The sequence below is a fragment of the Pseudochaenichthys georgianus genome, chromosome 14 (assembly GCF_902827115.2).
Source record: "Pseudochaenichthys georgianus chromosome 14, fPseGeo1.2, whole genome shotgun sequence".
Lineage (NCBI taxonomy): Eukaryota > Metazoa > Chordata > Actinopteri > Perciformes > Channichthyidae > Pseudochaenichthys > Pseudochaenichthys georgianus.
In genome coordinates this window covers 23790245-23811939 of record NC_047516.1, presented here as the reverse complement: position 1 = coordinate 23811939, position 21695 = coordinate 23790245, and the positions used below count along the sequence as shown (strand labels likewise).

Genomic DNA, 21695 nt, shown 5'->3' with positions numbered 1-21695 from the left:
ACAGTCCACAGTCAGGGATGATTTGGGGAACCATGTCATCTGCTGGTGTTGGTCCACTGTGTTTTATTAAGTCAAAAGTCAACGCAGCCGTCAACCAGGACATTTTAGAGCACTTCATGCTTGCTTTTTCTGAAAAGCTGAATGATGATTTTATTTTCCAGCAGGACTTGGCACCTGCCCACACTGCCAACATTACTAAGCCCTGGTTGAATGACCATGGCCATACTGTGCTTCATTGGTCAGCAAACTCGCCTGACCTAAACGCCATAGAGAATGTATGGGGTATTGTCAAGAGGAAGATAAGAGACACAAGACCCAACGACGTTGACAAGCTGAAGGGCGCTATTGAAGCAACCGTGGCTTCCATCACACCTCAGCAGAGTCGAAGGCTGATCGCCTCCATGCCACGCAGTCATTTGTGCAAAAGGAGGCCCAACCAAGTACTGAGAGCAGAAACATGAACATACTTTTTTATGAGCCTGACATTTCTGTATTATTATGACTTATTAATTATGTAATATTATAATTCTCTGAGAAACTGAATGTTGGTTTTTCATTAGCTGTAAGCCGTTATCATCTTGTTAACACGTACCAGTAGATAGTAAACAAAACACATAAGAACAAGCTGAGACAGTTATTGTTCCACTTAAGAGTTCTTAAAGAAGTTGGTTATTTGATGCTGTTGCATTTCCTCATATAGAACTATATTTTGTGGATTTAATGTTATAATCATAAGAAACACCATGTTGAAGAGCTAAACAAAATTAAGTACATTGTTCTAAATTAACATAAAAAAATGTAATTGAAATAGGGAAATTAAAAATTGATATTATTTCATACATAGTGTGTGTAGCATAAGGGAAACAATGTCAAGTTTACATTTACAGATCGGTGCCTCTTAAAAGCCACTCTTGTCCTTTTTATATTTTAATTAGACCACTAAATCAGCATCAAGTTTCTGATGAGTGTCAGTGAAACAGTTTAACTAAGCTGTATTTGCCACGCTGTTTGATATAATGAATAGCCTAACTTAGTATAATGAAATGAGTCCTCCTCCTCACCTGGAGACATGTTCACAGCGAGCAACTTTAATGGGAAGCCTGGTTAAACCGCACCCGATGCCCCGGATCATCAGTGTGTTTGCTCCTACCAGAAAACTTCACTTTATTATAATATCATAAACAAAATACAGCTGTTTTTTACAGGGAGTCCCTGGACACACACGTGGGTCACTTGAAAACAGCTTTTATCAAAGATTTGGTGCATTGAAATGTTTTCAGTAGAAGAATTAGAGGGATAAGCAGCTGAACAGTGCTGTCCACAGCGGGGGAAATGTGACCATTGGAAGCTCCACAAACAAGATTCAGTGAGCATCAGAGCTATACATACTTTCAAAATGAAGCGAATCAAGTCTGCTATCAGTTCCATTAACAGTCAGCCTTCAGCACTTTTTCCACAATGACTTTGGAGGCTTTTATCAGTGAAGAGAAAACACAAGTGTCAACGTTTTCAGACTGCAGAGTGGCGCAATGGGCTGAGTTGAGTCTCCACGGTTCTCATGCTGTGCTTAAGGGCAGCCCCTGCTCGGCTCTCTCCAGCACTTCAGCCAGACTCGTGTCAGTGTGAGCAGGAACAGAAAACTTGAGCAGAACATGGCAGAAGTCCCTCCAGCCGCTGCACCGGCCAAAGCCGCCAAGAAGAAGGTTTCCAAGCCGAAGGCAGCTGGCCCCAAAGTCAGCGATCTCATCGTTAAAGCTGTGGCCGCATCCAAGGAGCGAAGCGGCGTGTCTCTGTCCGCCGTCAAGAAGGCTCTGGCTGCCGGAGGCTACGATGTGGAGAAGAACAATTCCCGCGTTAAGACCGCCATCAAGAGCCTGGTCGTTAATGGGACTCTGGTCCAGATCAAGGGCATCGGAGCGTCCGGATCATTCAAGATGAGCAAGAAGGTTGCCGAGCCTAAGACCAAGAAGCCCGCAGACAAGAAAGTCGCTCCTAAAGCCAAGAAGCCCGCAGCGAAACCTGCAGCGGCCAAAAAGCCCGCGGCAGGAAAGAAGTCTCCAAAGAAGGCGAAGAAACCCGCAGCAGCCTTGAAAGCAGCCCCCAAGAAGGCCACCAAGAGCCCGAAGAAGGTAGCTAAAAGCCCGAAGAAGGTCGCTAAAAAGGCTGCAAAGAGCCCCAAGAAGGTGGTGAAAAAGGCCCCTGCAGTCAAGAAATCCCCCGCAAAGGTCGCCAAACCCAAAGCGAAGAAGGCAGCACCCAAGAAGAAGTGAGCTGTCATCAGACTGATCTGACTAAGATCCACAAAAGGCTCTTTTAAGAGCCACCCATTTTGTCATAATGAGCATATTTCTTGTGTCAATAACTGCAGTCAGAATAAGATGAGAGGCGAGATGCAACACGTCTTATTATGAACACGTTTGCAAGTATGAACATGTTTGATCTCAGACATCGAGACAGTATGTGCAATTTGATAATAATGAATAACCTTAATATTCAAATAATGTCATGGTTATTATACTTAAGGGGCAATCCGATTAGCAGAAACAGTACTGTTGAATGTGTTCAAAGTCCAGAAGTGTAGTTAGCGCTATAACAGCCCACAGCACACACAGCCATCACACACTACAGCCACCATTCATCACAGATTAATGCCATTATCTTCCAACTGTTTCTTTCGCTTTATTTCTGTTTCCATACTTGAATATTATTATACCAGTGTCCAATCTTCAATTATTTAATTTAAATGTTGTGGATTGCTTTGTTCTGAAAAGGTAATTTATTTTATATGTAGAACATTTTTATAATAATTAAACATACAAATAAATACATTAACAGCTGTCAGTCTGCAAAAGCACCCTGCATATATCTCGCATCCTTCTTTACCCTCCTCCGACTATTCTTAAATAATCCATCCTCTTCCAATTACCGTTGTACAGTATTGGCCTTTCCTTCAATGTTTCCACCTCAATTCCTTTTATCCTTTTACATGTGTGTTTGAAAGTTATACAGAAATGTGCACGCATATATTGGAAATGTCCTTTTTTCAGTTAAATATAGAATCAGATGTGTTTGTATCAAACAGTGCTGACTGTGTAATTGACAACAGATGGAAAGCTTTAGTTTCTGCACTTTTTTCTCAGTTAATTCAATATAATTTCTTAATGTTATTGGTGTGTTTTAAGGTGACTACTTTTGAGTGTGTAAATGAATTTATAAACTCCTTTTTTTGTTTGTTAAACTAGATATTGTATTTTGGGAGATTTGCCTTTCAGGACAAGGTAGCATAGTCAGAGTTATGGTTAACTCTGACTATGCTTGTTGATGTATTTTGATAGAATAACTATTGTTAACCTTTCACTCATAAGTACAAATACAACAGTGAGGCTTTAACAGGTATGTCTTAATATCCCCTCTAAAGGCTCATGGAACAAAGACTAGTTTATTATTTACAGAGAGTAAAAACAATCTGCTATCTTTGTTTAGTCTCACTTTAAACTAAACAAAGGTATTCAATCAGAGGCCTTTAGGGAAGCTGCTTTTCTTCTTATTCACTAGTTTTTTTGGCGGTGCAGCTTCTGTTGAAAAGAGGCTTCGTTTTTCAAATTACTTTCGTCGAATAGTTGATAAGCTACAGCGCTCGTGTCATCTTCCCTAGGCCAATCAGCGCTGACCTGACTCCGGCAGTTCCTTTATAAGGCCGCTGTTCTCGGCGAGGGTCATACTGTTGAACTGTGAACACACTGAGAAACTGCAATGGCAAGAACCAAGCAGACCGCCCGTAAGTCCACCGGAGGCAAAGCCCCCAGGAAGCAGCTGGCCACCAAGGCAGCTCGTAAGAGCGCCCCGGCCACCGGCGGAGTGAAGAAGCCTCACCGTTACAGGCCCGGTACCGTGGCTCTGAGAGAGATCCGCCGCTACCAGAAATCCACCGAGCTGCTGATCCGCAAGCTGCCCTTCCAGCGCCTGGTGAGAGAAATCGCTCAGGACTTCAAGACCGACCTGCGCTTCCAGAGCTCCGCTGTCATGGCTCTGCAGGAGTCCAGCGAGGCTTACCTGGTCGGCCTGTTCGAGGACACCAACCTGTGCGCCATCCACGCCAAGAGGGTCACCATCATGCCCAAAGACATCCAGCTGGCCCGCCGCATCCGCGGAGAGAGAGCTTAGACTGACCCGAAGCCAGCCCATTCAAACCCAAAGGCTCTTTTAAGAGCCACCTCACTCTTCACTGAAGTGCTCATTCCTCTATATTTTGACATTTGTTACCAACAAACACTGGCCAAGATTAGAATCATTAGTTTAGTAATTACCAAGTTACATGGTTTGGGATAATTACTCGTTCAGACATTGGTTAGATAGTCATTATATGCAACATTTTTCATTTATTGTGGGAATTGTTTCCTTTACATCTAACACTTTGAATCGTGTCCGTTAATATCCAGCATTAAATCAACTTGAAGCTCTACATAATTAAGTTTGCAATCATAAACACTAATACAATGTTCCCCTTGTCCACTGTTTGTCAGTCACGGTGTTACAGTATAACGAGTCATGACAACTTGCGGCATCCTGTTATTTTCGTCAGAGGGATCCGGGGCGTGTCCATTGAGGACCCATTGTGGATTTACCAGGACATAAACATGTCGATCGCCTCGTTTGTCGTTTACATTAATCTTTTGCTATATCTGCCTTCCTAACATCACTTTGATGCACATTCACTTCTCCTATGTGAGGTTGTGGGTGAGAGCTTGATATCGTGACGCTTACAGGGAGGTATCGGAAATGACAAAGTAGGTGACTGTGTGGATGCCTGTTCAAAACATTGCAATCCTGAATAAATCATTTAAATTATATATGTGTCCGACTTTCATTTGATCTTAATGTGATGTGTAGTATCTTTGATAGCTGTCCACACATTCAGACAGCCTCAAAGTAAAACACAAGTTGTTTATTCACAGCACGAAAGCAGCATCGAGGTGACTGGATCATCTGTGACAAGCTGTGATCAGCTCCGATTCAATTGTGATATCAATTCTGTAGCTATTCTCCAGCGAGCAAGTTATTTTATGAAATACCTGTATCCCTCTCATCACATGGCTAATAATACTGATATGTCACAGTAACGTAAACCACAGAAAAGTAAGTCCAGAATATATTAACTAAATTAACTGAGCAGATCATAATAGTATTTCTAATTGTGCATATGTCACTCCGGGTTTACTGTGAATGTTTAGTGTTAATGTCCCGATGTGACATCAGTGTCACAGCGATATTTATCTCATTTGTTTCATAACAATTTGATCAAGAAATGTTTCCACAACAGGTTAATGTAATCAGAATCAGAATACCTTTATTCGGCCCACATAGGTTGTGTTACAGCAGAAAAGAGCCAAAGACAGCTTCATGTTTAACAAAGGACAAGCATTTTTATTATTGTGTTTTACTTTGAGGCTGTCTGAAGGTATGGACAGCTATCAAAGCTACTATAAATCACATTAAGAACGATGTACAAAAGGCGGACACAAATATATCATTTCAATGATTTATTGATGTAATGTTTTGAACAGGCATCCACAGTCACCTACTTTGTAACTTCCGATACCTCCCTGTAAGCGTCACGATATCGACCTCACATTCGAGTAGTGAATGTTCATCAAAGTGATGTTAGGAAGGCAGATATAGCAAAAGATGAATGTAAACGACACACGAGGCGATCGACATGTTTATTTCCTGGTAAGTCCTCAATGGACACTCCCCGGATCCCTGTGACGAAAATAATAGAATGCCGCCAGTTGTCATGACTCCAGTTACACTGTAACACCGGTAGCTAGGAAAGAGCAGTTTGCAATCGTAAATACTAATACAATGTTCCCCTTGTCCACTACTGGCCAGTCACTGCGGTAACTAGGAAAGATGCACGAGCACGACTCTACAACATGCACATACAAGAGACTAACACATAGGTAGGAAGCACTCTTTAAGGAGGTTTGTGTAGCTCTTAAAAGAGCCGTTGGTTTGTTCTTAATGAGTTTGGTAGTTTACTTCTTGGCGGCCTTCTCGGTCTTCTTGGGCAGAAGCACAGCCTGGATGTTGGGCAGCACACCGCCCTGAGCGATGGTCACTCCTCCCAGCAGCTTGTTGAGCTCCTCGTCGTTGCGGACAGCCAGCTGCAGGTGACGGGGGATGATACGGGTCTTCTTATTATCGCGGGCAGCGTTTCCAGCCAGCTCCAGGATCTCAGCCGTTAAGTACTCCAACACAGCCGCCAGGTAGACGGGGGCTCCGGCTCCGACACGATGAGCATAGTTACCCTTCCTCAGATGTCTGTGGACACGGCCGACAGGGAACTGGAGCCCGGCACGGGAGGAGCGGGTCTTGGCCTTTGCTCTAGCCTTTCCGCCGGTTTTGCCTCGACCTGACATTGTGGATGGATTTTTTTTATTAAGTTGAAGACGAAATGTGTCGCTGCTTGCCAAGAAAAAATATATATACACCAAGCTGCTTGTTGATTGGCCGTCTTGAGCGTATCTCTCATCGTCCAATCGGTGGAAAGCTTAGGGTACGTTTCCTTATGTCACAGAGCCTCCTCTTTATACTTTTACTTCAAAATAAAAGTATGTAATGTCTTGTTGCTTTGTTTGTCTGCCCGTAGACTTTGTTGTGTGTAGAATATATGATATTCAATAAAGAAAAAAGAACAAAAGAAAAAGCAGCATAAGACATAAGACTTTATTCATCCCCAAGGAAATCGGGTGCCAGAGTTGCAAAAGATTAAAAATAATAATCATAGTAATAATAACAATATTAAAAAAAGTGCTTCTCTGCCTCCTGTCATCATTAATGGACGTCTCTTTAAAATGACTGCTCAGAAGAGAGGAGTTCTAATTTCTCTAACCGCCTGCTGCTTCCACTCCTCTCTCCTCGGTTCCCTTCCTCGACTCCTCCGCTCGCATCTCCTGCATGCGGTACGAAGACACGAGAATAGGAGTCGAGAAGGGGAATTAGAGAAATGTTGTTCGCTGCTTGTGATGATTGAACATGGATTGCATTTCCATTTACACTTGTTGTCTCCTGGGTTCTAGTGCTCGGAGTCTGTCTTTTTATTTTCTTTCTCCCAACCCCCAACCCCTCGGGAAGCCTTTTGCCCCCTGTCGGTCATCATTGAAAATAATGATTTGTTCTTACAGTTTTTCTCGATTGCTAACACACTCAAATTCTACATACATTCTGGACAGAGGGTTCAGCCTAATCTAAGCTGATTTACTGTTGCCTCTGTAATCCGGACACTTAGACTTGGTTAGTTACCAGTTTGTAGCTCTGCATAACTCATGATATATCAGTGCTTATATCTGTTGTGTGAAACGTATTTAGTTCATTACTGTAATTGAATTGTTGGCATGTTGCATAACTGTACAACAATCCTGCACAATGTACTGTGGTAGACTTACTTTTATGCAACACAGACACTGACCGACCACTATGTCTTTGTTGTTTATCTGAAGGACTGAGAAACAAAGAGGTGGAAGGCTAAGGATGTTCAATGAGGCAGGAAGCAGCAGCTACTAACTGGGTTTTGGCAAACAATGCATCACACTTAGAGAGATCCGAAGCATAGTAACTATGTGCTGAGATGCATGTTGCACGATGTTATCTTTGAATAAAATGTGATTTCTTTCAACAACCCATTTGTATTTCTTAATTTACTGTATGTCTGTAAACTCAAGCAACTTTCTCTGCAGAACCCTCTCTGTAGAGAGCCTAGCCCATAACAGATAAAAGTGCTTTAGATGATGCTCAGCAGTGTAGTTGGGTGGTCAAACAATCTAGTATTATGAATGAAGTGTGTTATATCTGGTGCAAAAGTTTGCATTTGGTAAGTGTTTATGTAGTTTTGAGTGCAGTTCTTCATTTAGCAGGAGAAATGAGGTGTTTTGCACTTTGGGTGTGTGGTTTTGTGGATTGTGTTTAGCGTTCTGAGAAACTGAGCAATTAAAAAAAGAATTTGTGTTAGCAATCGACAAAAACTGTAATTGATTTTCCTGGCTAAATAAAGGTTATACTATACTACTACTTTAAAATAAGATCACTTACAAAAAAGTAGTCATTCATGTGCAAGCTGAACAATATTATAGACCTATCTATAACATAAATTACAATGAGACGTGCAGCGGATGTTAATGTCAGACGCCCAAAACAAAGCGAAAGATGCAACACAGCTCTACATGCAAAGGCTTTGAGAGCTATACGGTAACAGGAATATGTATATGATATGTGAGTTGCGAACCTGTATTATATAAAGATATACCTGTATTTACTGTGTGAGTACTTCCTATTGCAACAGTTTGCCAGTCATTTTTAAAATGGTAAATTATTTCAAATATGGAGGTGTTATAACATACAAAAACACCTGATGAAGGTAACGAAGTCTTGAAATGAGTGAAAAGTAAACAGTTATCGGAGAGCATGAGAGACGTGAGGTGCGTGAGCTGCTATGTGAGAACTAGAACATGTCCCATGGTTAACTGTGAGGAGGACGAGACTAGCACTTACACATCACTGTACCCTGTATGCCAAGGCAGGTCTGCCAACACTTACTGTTCGGAGACTCAGTCACTGGTACATGTTCATCTACAAAGCCATGTTGGGTAAACTACCTTCTTATATCTGCTCTCTGATCTCTCGACAAATTGAAAGTACTTATTGCCTGAGATCTCATGATGTGGTTTTATTAAATGTGCCAAGTGCCAGGACTGTCTTAGGGAAGAAAGCTTTTAATTGTGCAGCTCCAGTAACTTGGAACAGTCTGCAAACATGTTTAAAACTGAGCACTTTGGTTCCCCTGCATCATTTTAAAACTCGGCTGGGTGACATGCTGTTTGATACTCATGGTACCTGTCACTGTAAATAGAGTTTGTAAACTGTACCCTGTAAATTATGTTGTATGTCGTCCTTATTGTTGTTCTGTTGTTTTTATTTTACATGTGTAACTAATGTGCTGCAGGTCACCCTTGACAAATAGATCTTTTGATCTCAAGGGGCTTCACCTGGTTAAATAAAGGCTACAAACAAACAAAACTTTACAGCACCTCCTTATGGACTGCTACAGAGCCGAGGAGGTATGGTCACTCCTACGAGGCATCGGTTTAGAGTTCAATGTCAAATATAAGTCAATCATGTATTCTGGATGAAAAGATGGACATAAAACACAGGGAACTTTTTCAGCTTGTAAATGATTTAATATCAGATTATAATATTGATATATGCTGTCTCACTGAAACTTGGTTGAGACATGAAGAATATGTCAGCATAAATGAAATGAGGCCACACCACCCAGCCATATCAATACTCATATTGCTCGAGGCACGGGCCGAGGAGGTGGAGTTGCAGCAATCTTTGACTCAAGTTTACTTATCAATACTAAACCAAAATTAAATTATACCTCCTTTGAAAGCCTCGTTTTTAGTCTTACGCATCCGACCTGGAAAACTTTGCAGCCAATCTTATTTTTTACAGTGTACCGTGCACCAGGTCCTTATTCAGAATTCTTATCAGAATTCTCTGAGTTTTTATCAACTTTGGTTCTTAAAACAGACAAAGTAATTATCGTAGGTGACTTTAATATTCATGTTGACGATCATAAAAATAGCCTATTTCACGTCTGTCCGTCCTGGGAGAGGGATTCCTCCTCTGTTGCTCTCCCCGAGGTTTCTCCCATGTTCCCCTTTAAACTGTGGGTTTTCTCTGGAAGTGTTTCCTTGTACGATGTGAGGGCCTAAGGACAGAGGGTCTAAGGACAGAGGGTGTCGTATTGTCATACTGATATTCTGTATACACTGTGAAGAACACTGAGACAAATGTAACATTTGTGATATTGGGCTATATAAATAAACATTGATTGATTGATTGATTGAATTGCATCACATGTCTGAAGATCTGGAAAAAAATATGCAAAAGGTTATTAAATCAGAGAACAATAAGTAGCTACACCATCGTGAAACCGGTTATTACCAAACTAAGAAGAAGAAAAACCCTGGACACATCCCAGACTAAGTGCCATGGGGCATTTTGAGTAATATAATATCTCACTGGAATACAAACGTGCTCTGTGTTTGTTATGTATATATTTATGCATTGTGTGCTTTGTGTATTATTAATGTACATTTTGTATATTTTGTATTACATTATATTATAAAAACATTTAAATATCTGAATATAAAATGAAATAGTTCTTAGATATATATATATATATATATTTAATTGATTATATATATATATATAAATCTGTAATTGAAGAGATATTTTAATGTATCTATTTGAAATAATAATACTATTTTAGATTTCAATAAAAATAAATGTTTCTCTTCTATTCTCCAAAACTATGCTCAAAGGGTGATTTGTTCAGCGCATGCTCAGTACCCAACCAATCCCTTGCGAGCAACAGCACAGTATGATTTGCATCAGATGAATATAAATAGACCACGCTGTGACTCGGTGAATTCATTCTACTTTGTGATCCCCCAACCGTTGATCATGCCTGAAGCAGCCAGCGTGAAAGCCCCCAAGAAGGGCTCCAAGAAAGCGGTAACAAAGACCGCCACCAAGACCGGCAAGAAGAGGAGAAAGTCCAGGAAGGAGAGCTACGCCATCTACGTGTACAAAGTGATGAAGCAGGTACACCCCGACACCGGCATCTCCTCCAAGGCTATGGGCATCATGAACTGCTTCGTGAGCGACATCTTTGAGCGCATCGCCGGGGAAGCCTCCCGTCTGGCTCACTACAACAAGCGCTCCACCATCACCTCCAGGGAGATCCAGACCGCTGTCCGCCTGCTGCTCCCCGGAGAGCTGGCCAAGCACGCCGTGTCTGAGGGCACCAAGGCCGTGACCAAGTACACCAGCTCCAAGTAAACTCTGCTGCTGATTGACCAACAACGCAACGGCTCTTTTAAGAGCCACCCACTACTTCTATTGATGTATTCCTCGGTTTTGAATAAGTGTACAACTTGATGCATAATCCATGGATCCTAAACGTAAATCCCTTAAAGATCAAATGCAAAGTTATTTTTTATAATTGCCAGTAAAATCGAAATCACATAGCTACAACACTATCTAAGATATTGCAGTATTAAAATCAGAGATAATATGCGTCTGGCAATGCGCAATATTTATTTTGTTCAACCCCCAACACCAAGTGACGATTTATTTTCTCAGCCGCTCCTCCACAAAATGGCGTCGCGTGACGTCAGAGTTGCCAAACAAACCCTGGTTTATCGCTCACAGCGGCTCCCGCCGATAGTACAACTTAGTTTCGTCTATCATTTCTGAGTCGGAGGCCACCCAATATCTGGAGTATGTTGTCGACATCCAGCCATATTTATACGAGCCTCTGATGTCGAAGAGGAAATACAAGGAAACGTCACCTGATATCACCGATGAAAGTGCTGATGGCGATTATCTATATGTGAATAATAATAATAAGTGAATGTGTAACACGAAATTCAGTAAAAATAAATTACATGAATTACTTTAAGGTACTTGTGTATGGTTGTCTTATTGTATAATAGTTGTGCATAAAATGAAGAAAAACATTATGTGCAGTATGGTCAAAAGTATAAAAACAAACAAAATAATGTACATAGTGTTTAATTAATTAATTATTATTATAAGAACAAAATAGTGCCACGGGCTCTGTAGCTTACCACCATATGAACTCTGAAAGAAACAGACATTCTTAACACACCCCAGAGTTATTGTCCAGTGACCAGCTGCTCAACGGAAGAGTATTTTTGAATCATCTGGATTTAAATGCATAACTCATATCAGACCTCAAACCTAACATGACCACAGCAGTCTTCTCAAAAATAAACTAGATATGCACAATTGTATCCCCCTGGTAACCCTCATAAGTATAACCAAGATCAACATGAAATGAATTGATTTTGAGCACCAGTACAAAAAAGAAAGATGTGTAGTGCCGAGAGATAGGGAGTCGTAGGCGGTGCAATGGAGGTACAAAAGTTGACTTTATTTGTTACATGTTGTCCGGTTGCAGTCCGGGAAGAAAGAGAGCGAAGACAGGAGGGCACACAATATATATAGAGATCCACATACATGTCCATGTGGAAACAAAACCCCCCACTGTAGTTCCATGTGTGGATTATGTAACCCAGTGTATGTGTGTGTGTGGTCACCACAGATGTCACCATTTATTTATTAAAGCGACTCCTGCTCCTCTGTACTCCAACAAGTACAAGCTTGTTAGGTTTTACAAATGCTGACGCAATTGGGGGTGGGACTTGTCTGTTTGACCTCAGAGCTTCGGCCTTCTTGTAGGTAGGGTAAGTATTCCGCAGCTCAACAACCTCTCCCATCAGTTCTTGCACATAAACTGAAAAGACAAACAAGGGGGAAAATATTATTCCAAAAACAACACATTCGGGCCCTGTTGAAAGCTTAGCGATAGGCACATTGAGCAGACACTCACCGAAAGTTGGTGTAACTTTGACTGCTTTGATGACTGGCTCCCCCCTCCTGGCCTTCGGAAATAGCTTGAGCCCGTGCAGAATTTTCATTGAAGTGTAGTCCGGCTAATTGTACTCTGCATCAAAAAATAGTAATATAAATTGTGTAGGACAATTCCCCAAAATAAATCCTGTGACGACCCCTCCACACCACGTGGGGTGCCGTGTGTGTGTGGTTTGTTCAGGTTGTCGCAGGTGCTGATGAGCCACACCTGTGGGCGGATGGCTATCTGATGAGCTGCACCTGGTAAAGCGGGATAAAGGAGGAGCCCAGGCGGTTGCGTCAGTCTCACTCCTCTGGGCACTTTCTCGGTGCCAGCCTCGGGGACCTGTGGCTGGTTTTTGTCATTATATTGTAAATAAGAGAATAAACACTTGTTATTCTCTTACCCTTCGTCTCGCCTCCCTGCTTTTTGTTGCAGCCCAGGAGCCGGGTACGAAGGGTAAGAGAATAACAGAAATAACAAGTGTTTATTCTCTTATTTACAATATAATGACAAAAACCAGCCACAGGTCCCCGAGGCTGGTGCCCAGATCTGTCTTCATCGAGATCTATGGGAGGAGGCTGGTACGATGTCCCGATCGTTGTGGTGAGGAGTGCAGTCTGTTGTCCGAAGTCCGAACCAGATTTGAGGCCCAAAGTACAGGTTCCCCTTGATGCTTTTTTCTGAGATGGAAAATCTCTCTCGTACATTTGAGTGGCACGGTTTTGCAGCTGTAATAAAATTGGAAAATAACAAATTGAACATTTACAAGATGAACAATCTTGATTGTGTATTACAACAGCAGTACAATTAGAGGGCATGTGTCCATTCAAAAAGGCTGATATTGGTACTAGTATATATATGTGAACAACAACTACATCATGATGATTTGTTCTTTATTCTTTTGTTTACCTCTACTTCGGTTTGCATGGCTCCAGAAGAGTGTGGCTCCTCTGTCCCAATCTCCTCGACTTCAGTATCTCCCTCAATGTCAGGATCCTCAGTGTCTGTGCTGGTGTCCTGCATCAAACTTTTCACCACCTGTTTGAAGGAATATTTTAACCTATTAAGCCCTGAGCCTGTTTGTCAGGTTTCAGGCTCGAAAATGCCACTAACACAACAAAGACTATATCTTCACTTGTAAAAGGGGCAAATTAATTAATTGTTCACACTTCTCCGTTATGAGTGGAGGAGCGATTAATGAGCTGCAGATAAACTTCAATGCTAACAGTGAATTAGCCCAGAGCGAAAAATTCTAACCTATTACTGCACCGAAATCACTCCTAGTTCCCTTATTACTTATCCTAGCTCCACATCCAACACATTATTTATGATCGTAAAGACACAGAATCTAACGGTGCCCACCTCTATAAGCAATACAACTTAATAAAACTGCAATTCCGTTATCTGCGTTACCTGCTGTGCTCCGTGCGCTTTGAAATCTAATCAAAAGTTGTTTACCTCAATTCTTTGGCGTTTCGCCATCGCCCGGCTCTTTCGTTCTTTCAGTGGTTTCTTGTGCTGAAATATGGAGGGGACGGCTCCGGGTTTCAGCCTCCGATGCACTATTAATGCTTCTGCACCAACAGCCTTGATGATAGCAGGATCAACGTCGTATGCATCACACGCAAAGTGGTCAGAACACAACTTGCTCCATTTTGTCGGTTTGCCAGCCAACACGATTCACTAAAATAGTCCATTTTTGGCGGATGATTTGGTCTTTGGGAGATGCATGGAAAACTCTCCCAGATCCCGCACCGTTCGTACAACAAAAACCACAACAATAACCCATGTTAATTCCGTTTTCTTTTCGAAAAACATGTGACCGAGACTGCCGAGACGGGATATTTGGTCCAGAGACTGTTTGGCAACAATGACGTCACACGCGCGGAGGCTGCTGGGAATGTCATGTCAGAAATTCAGACGGCTTTGGGTCGAGTTTTGTATCAATAAAAAGCTTTTTTTCGGGTGTATTATCTCGATTTAAATAAAATAAAAAATACAGGCAGTCTTAAAAACAACATTTCTATAAAAATGTAGCATATTTGGAAGCTTTGCATTTGATCTTTAAATATAAAATGCATATATCTCTCACATGTTAATAGTTTACTGAGCCTCGTTACAGCTCAGTGGCTCGGTTAAAACAACGTATGCATACTTTTAAAAGTGTAAGTATACTTAAATATAAAAACAGGGTTTTACTATATCACATCATGAGGAAATATATTTTTTTCACATTTTAGTATCACTAATTATAATACAAGACTTGTTTTCTTCTATGAAATAACGATCTTTAAATTCTTACGTAGTCAGCACTAAAGTACTTTGAGCATAGGTTTCCCTGCAAACTTAATTTCAGTGGATACCCATCAAGTGTTTTTGCTCGAAGCAAAGAGAACTGTCTGCTCAGAATTTTAATAAAATGCAAGTGCATTATACTTGTCTTTTTTCAATTGTAAATGTTATTCGGGGTTTTTATTACATATTAAGGAACCTTTTATCATCAAACCTTTAAGTATAGACCCTTTTACAGCCGACGTCATCAAAAAGTTGCGCGCGCATGTGGGCAACTTTTTGCAGGCGATTTTGCAGGCGATTAAACGTGTGGACTGGAATGAGGACATAATCAAAAATGCTCGCGTCTGCAGCGCCCACTTTATATCAGGTAATGAGGTTATCTAGCCTACTCTTTGATTTTACGGGAAAGCCTTGTTTACATTAGTGATTGTCTGTATGATGTAGAATAATAATCAAATGCAGCTAAAGTTTGATAAGCTGTTAGATTTGCCTAGTAGCTTGCTAGGCTAAACAAACGTGTTTGTGTTTTATTTTTGCAGGCGAGGCATCATTGGACTCTAGTAGTCCTGATGTTGTGCCATCTGTGTTCATGTACACAAAACAAAGCCAGAACCCAAATGCAAAGATGGACAGGTAAGATTAGAGTTGCCCTCCTCTCAGTCGTTTTATGTTTTGTTTTCCTCTCTTGCATAAGCTTTGGTGCCTACAGCTGCTGTTTTGAGATATGGATGAGTCTAACTATACATTTCTGCTGTTACTGTAGGTACCATAGGAAAAGGAGGCGAGCTGACACTGCACCAAATCAACGTGTTAATTCTGAAACTCCAGAACAAGAATGCAGCATGGATCATTGTCCTGGTATGAATATATTTATTAATATTTCATCTTACAATTAACTGATTGATTGTCAGGGTTCCCACCCTCACTGAAAGAGTTGCTCCTAGTGTGTGTGTGCTCCTGCCAGGCCCACTGCTCCAATGGCTATGTATGTCTGTGTGTGACGTGTACACTGGCCCCTGGATGGGTCAAATGCAGAGGAAAATTCTCCCCCTGGGATCAATAATGTATCTTCTCTTCTGTCATGGAAAAGTTTTGAAAATTCATTGGTAAAAATGTGTGAGAACCCCTGAATTGTGAACTTGTTTGCATTGGTTGCAGCACATGCTAATTTTTCACTCTTCTATATTAAAGCTGAAGAGGATATCCCAGTTCCAAAGAGAGAGTACGATGATCTGAACATGAGATACAGTCAACTTCAGGAGGAATATGTCAACCTGCGACAGGAGTTTGACACACTACGAGCAGAAAATGTAAAGCTGAAAGAGGAGCTGCACAAATCTACATTCTCCTACACCACTGTTAAGTGCAACATTGGACAATTGCTTTTTCTCACAGGACTGACCTCTGTGGTTTTTGAGTGGCTGATTACAAAAATGATGGGTAGCGTAGAAATAATTCACAACAAACTTAAAGTAGAGGACCACCTATTGATTGTGTTGATGAAATTAAGGTTGGGCCTATGTAATACTGACTTGGCTTATAGATTTCAGGTATCAAATATTTTGCGGAGCTGGGTCCCTGCTATGGCCTTGGTCCTCAAGCCACTCATTAAATGGCCAAGTAAGGGTGCAGTACTTAAACATATGCCAAAAATATTCAAGCGCAATTTTAGAAGATGCCGGTGCATAATAGATTGCACAGAAATGTTCATAGCTAGACCCAGTAATCTGACTTCCAGGGCCCAGACATGGTCAAACTATAAACACAACAACACCATTAAATATTTGATCGGCATCACTCCAGCTGGTGCAATTTCATTTCTGTCTCCTGGGTGGGGTGGACGGGTTTCAGACAAGCAGATCACTAAGGAGTCAGGTTTCCTCGAACTTTTGGAGCCTAGGGATGAGGTTTTAGCAGACAGAGGATTTCTCATCAGAGACGAGCTTGCAGCCTATGGGGCAACCCTTCGTATCCCTCATTTCACAAAAGGAAAGAAGCAGCTTTCTGCACAGGAAGTGGACACATCTAGACAACTTTCTCGTGTGAGGATCCATAGCGAGTTATTGGTCGGTGGAAAAACTTTAAGATTTTACAAACAGTTATTCCTTTGTCGCAGGTTGACATACTAGATGATGTTGTTATTGTATGTGGTGCCCTCACAAACCTCTGTAAGAGTGTTGTTCCCAAATGAGTTACACATAACCATGTATGTACATTTGTAAAACATGTATATAGGCCTACTGTACTTAAAACATTTTAATAAACCTCCCCACATTGGCTACCACTGGTGTGTCTAATGGTCCTTTCCCCCCCAGATTATCTCAACAATTCAGAGTGCAGTATCACATTTATTTGTAATGTTGTTACTAACAGAGTTTCATTCCTTTAAAGTGCCACTAAACATTAACAACATGGAAAGTAGGAGTGTGTACAATATATTAGAATCAAACTGGTTCTGTATGTTGTAAACAGTAAATAATAATTTTAGGTCGCAAATTATCTCTATGGATACATATATAGCATTACAGAATAAAACTTAACATATCTTCTTGCACTGAAGTGCATCTAGACACAGCTGTCAATAACAACATCAAATGTAAAGAAAAGGCTGATGATGAATTAATTTGTAAACAACACCACTTCCGTTGCCCACATGCGCGCGCAACTTTTTGATGACGTCGGCTGTAAAAGGGTCTATAGAATTGACATCTTAACAACACATTATGTAATATCACCGCAATAAAGGTATCTAATGGAATTTGGAAAACACATCTTATGGATGCTATATGTTACACTTTCCCTGGCATTTTTAAATGAGATAAGAATAAGATAAGAACTTTAACAACCAGGGAAACACAATCCATAAGCGACATCTAACACCATATCTGGTCTCCTATCACAATACAATACATTATATTGTCCACTCCTACATGAAGGCATTCAAGCCTCAACTCTCACACATTTCCTGCATAATCATGTTGCTGGCTTCCTTTTTATGTGTGCACAACTGTAGTGAATGTGGTTGTTGCATTTGACACAGATTATCATTTTACCAAAATCTGGTCTTTCACAGTATTCGCAGGCTCTCTGTGACACCAAGAGAGGATCATGTCTTCTTGTCAGTAATTCAGGCAACACACTCGAGCTAAAGAAGTCATGTGCTTTTGGCAAAGCCTCCTGCAGAAACTCTTCATTTCTTAGGATACGTTGCACAATGAACTTCTCCTTAGTCCACAACACAAAGTCACAGTAGCTAACACCACACACAAACATGTGAAGTTGAGTTTGGTAGTAGTATGTGTGTGAATGTTTCAACGAGAATGACTTGTCCAGACAAAACTGCTTGTCTTCTGTACATCCTTGAAGGCTATTCCTGTATTTGTAGGGACATTTTATCTCTACCACCCCTTTGTCACAGCAGGTACATCTTGCTATCCCATCTGGCGATGATCCAAGGTGTGGCTCAGAAGGTTGCACTACTAAGCCACATGAGCTGATGCTGAAATCTGTATGGCTTTGGGACATAAATGCAGTGTAGGCTTGTCTTGCCGTTTCCTCCATGTTTTGACCCCAGAGCACAGATGGGACATTTAACTCTGTTTTGTTGTACTGCATTATGTCATTTAGGTATGTTTTGCTGATCTTGTCAGTTGTGGCTGCATGGTGAAATTTGGTGCTTGTGATCCGACCAGCCCTATAGGTGTGCCACTCATTTGACCTTGACTGTTTCCGTGTCACAAATTCCAGTTTCTCACATTGTTGAGGTTGTAGTGTAGTTTTTAGTTTGTGAAATGTATCCTCACATTTCATATTCATTTCCTGTGGTGAGAGTTCCCGGAGTGTTGCATCAAATAAAGCAGTCAAGGGCTCAGGTAAGTCTGGATGCTCCTCTGAATCAGTGGCAGACGATGCAGTGTCCGTGTCACTGTTTTCCAGGCTCGTCAGCACTGCAGCACCTGGGTCCACATCCCGCAGTTCCCGGATGTCATCATCTGTCAACACTGATAATAGAGCAACAAAAAGACACAATTTGTGTGCTGCATAATGTTCACATTTTAAGAATAATGACTGAATTATTCTAAAACCAGACCAGTTAAGCTGTAGATAACAAACAATCGAATTTCTAGAATCGGTAATCTGAAGACAAAAGGACAGACATATTCAAACTAACATAACAAATGATACTGAAACTATTCAAACTGAGCGTGTATGTTTACAAAAAGTCATGATGCCATGTTGGTCTGTAGGCCTTTTCATCTCTGCATCAACAAGTAACACCTTTCTCAGTCTACATTATGGTGTCAAAACACTGAGGTGAAATCCTGAGAATTAATTAAATGCACTATGGCAAAAGGAAACTTATCTAGGCTCTGTCAACTATTACATGCCTCTGGGTGTGATACTATTCTTCCTAGCAGATGTTGAAGCTACTGGAAGTTGCCTGCCAAGCCTCTTTGGTTTGTGGAAGCTGATTTCCCTCAATGGAGCTGGTCTGACTTCTTTCCTGCTGATGTCTTTCCACATGCACACTCCAGAAGTAACCGCTGCTTTCTCTGTCCTTCCCATCCTAACATAGAGCTCAACTTTGAATAATATTGCAGCTGCATGGCTGCAGCATGATCCAAGCCTGAAATTTCACAAAATCATAATAAACATACTGGGCTTGAAAGTAACATTTGCTCTCAGACAAATCTCGGCTCTGGCTATGAAGTAGTTAAACATCTAACTTACTAGACATGTGAGTAAGTATCCTAAGCTTAATCAGGTTTTGAATGTAACTGAATGATATTGGCTGCTGACATTTTGAACCCTGTTGTCACTGTGTTGTTGTTCATGAAAATGTTAGTTTCGAACCCTGGTTATGATGAGAAAGTTACAGGGCAAAGCATACGATTTTTGATATGGAAAGGAGAGTAATAGCCAGCTGAAAGGATAGTAACACACCCCTGAACTGTTACCTACAAGCCCACAACACCAAATAATAGGCTACTTACCCCGCCATACAGGTGCAATTCGCTGTGAGGACGTAGTTCTCTCGTTGGTTGATTATAACCCAAGCCTCATACATCGTTGTCTTGTGTCCTTGTCTTTGACTAGGGAGAATTTCTGATCTCAAAATACAAAATTCTGAGTCTATGTCATGGTATTTGACGTTCTGTACATGACCACAGACAACGTACTCGTAAGCATCCAGTGATTTATAGGCTCGTAATTTCTCTCTGGTGTACACGCTCGGTTTCTCAATTAAATAGGTATATATATCTGGCCACTGTATATTCGGCCACTTGCTAACGTCTTCAACCCACTCATCAATAGAACACGGATCTGGAAGTCGGACACCATTTGTCAAAGTCAACTTGTTAAGGTAATATTCACGATCTTTAGTTGATAATCCCCTTGCGTAGCTTGACAAGCTGTTTATCTCCGCCATCCTTCTGTTGCCACTATGCGCGCGCATACGTGCTACGTCATCATTGTGTACAAACACAAAAAGGGTCTATAAGCCTGCTCGAACTAGATAAACAATATTTAAAAGAAACGTTGGAAAATGTTGGAAGATGATGTGGAGGCGGCAGCGTTGGCCCTGCCTAGCAGCTTTCCCGCTCTCCGTCTTCTCTTAGGTCCGCAGTGAATATATAAATACTGCTGTCAAACTGCTTCTACCCATTCGTTCCAAACCACCCGACCCAACAAGACTAGAAAATGAGCTGCAGACGAAAAGTAGGAAAGGGACTCGGCAAAGGAGGTGCCAAGCGTCACCATAAAAGTCTCAGTGTTAATATACAGGGAATCACTAAGCCCATGAGCCGCAGAGGCGGCGTGAAGCCTATCTACCAATGCTCCAAAATTAGTGGAAGAGGAAAAGTGACAGTCACTATATCGGATGCCTGCTCATTGTACGATGCGACAGTCGCTATATCGGATGCCTGCTCATTGTGCGATGCGACAGTCGCTATATCGGATGCCTGCTCACCTTGCGATGCGACAGTCGCTATATCGGATGCCTGGTCATTGTGCGATGCGATAGTCGCTATATCGGATGCCTGCTCACTATGCGATGCGACAGTCGCAATATCGGATGCCTGCTCATTGTGCGATGCGACAGTCGCTATATCGGATGCCTGCTCACCATGCGATGCGACAGTCGCTATATCGGATGCCTGGTCATTGTGCGATGCGACAGTCGCTATATCGGATGCCTGCTCACCATGCGATGCGACAGTCGCTATATCGGATGCCTGGTCACCATGCGATGCGACAGTGACACTTAACTGTCATGCTGAAAGTAATAACGGTCCTTCTTCTAACACAGAATGTAAGGAACTCTTAATAAATAGTGACAAGGAGCTGTTAACGAACAGTGATGATGATAAGCTGTTAATGAACAGTGATGACAAGGAGCTGTTAAAGAACAGTGATTATGTAAAGAAGCTGTTAATGAACAGTGACGATGAGCAGGAGCTGTGGGTTATACAAGTATATTATGTTGGGATTTAAAAAATAAATAATATATTTTCTGTCTTGTCTTTTTTCAATTGTAAATGTTATTCGGGGTTTTTATTACATATTAACGAACCTTTAACCATCAAACCTTTAGTATAAAGCCTGAGCGAATTATATAAACAATATTTAAAAGAAACAACGTTTTGGAAGATGATGTGGAGGCTGCAGCGTTGGCCCCGCCTAGCAGCCTTCCCGCTCTCCGTCTTCTCTTAGGTCCGCAGTCTGGCTCGCCGTGGCGGAGTGAAGCATATCTCCGGTCTGATCTGCGAGGAACCCGTGGCGTGCTTCATATATATATACTGATCAAACAATAACTTTAAATTCTATGTTGACAAACTGGGTCAACTTGTACAGTGGAGTAAAGTGTTAATGAGCAACAACAATTGATTTG

General features: G+C 41.5%; 5 protein-coding genes across 5 annotated transcripts; 4 read left to right on the top strand and 1 right to left on the bottom strand.

Annotated features, from left to right (window-relative positions):
- The first annotated feature begins 1611 nt into the window (after positions 1–1611).
- Positions 1612–3185, top strand: LOC117458741 (histone H1-like). Its single transcript, XM_034099377.2, has one exon. It carries the CDS (start codon positions 1653–1655, stop codon positions 2268–2270), a length of 618 nt encoding a protein of 205 aa, XP_033955268.1. The 5' UTR covers positions 1612–1652; the 3' UTR covers positions 2271–3185.
- A 281-nt stretch (positions 3186–3466) lies between these two features.
- Positions 3467–4794, top strand: LOC139435074 (histone H3). Its single transcript, XM_071205428.1, has one exon. It carries the CDS (start codon positions 3754–3756, stop codon positions 4162–4164), a length of 411 nt encoding a protein of 136 aa, XP_071061529.1. The 5' UTR covers positions 3467–3753; the 3' UTR covers positions 4165–4794.
- A 533-nt stretch (positions 4795–5327) lies between these two features.
- Positions 5328–6511, bottom strand: LOC117458733 (histone H2A). The gene has a single exon (XM_034099370.2). It carries the CDS (start codon positions 6417–6419, stop codon positions 6036–6038), a length of 384 nt encoding a protein of 127 aa, XP_033955261.1. The 5' UTR covers positions 6420–6511; the 3' UTR covers positions 5328–6035.
- A 4003-nt stretch (positions 6512–10514) lies between these two features.
- On the top strand, positions 10515–11487 carry LOC117458736 (histone H2B 1.2-like). The gene has a single exon (XM_034099372.1). The coding sequence runs from the start codon at positions 10528–10530 to the stop codon at positions 10903–10905; it is 378 nt and encodes a 125-aa protein (XP_033955263.1). The 5' UTR covers positions 10515–10527; the 3' UTR covers positions 10906–11487.
- Positions 11488–13011: 1524 nt separating this feature from the next.
- Positions 13012–19376, top strand: LOC117458038 (uncharacterized). Its single transcript, XM_034098277.1, has 6 exons — positions 13012–13086; positions 15083–15167; positions 15340–15433; positions 15564–15658; positions 15992–16240; positions 19219–19376. Exons 1-6 carry the CDS (start codon positions 13012–13014, stop codon positions 19374–19376), a joined length of 756 nt encoding a protein of 251 aa, XP_033954168.1.
- Positions 19377–21695: the final 2319 nt, after the last annotated feature.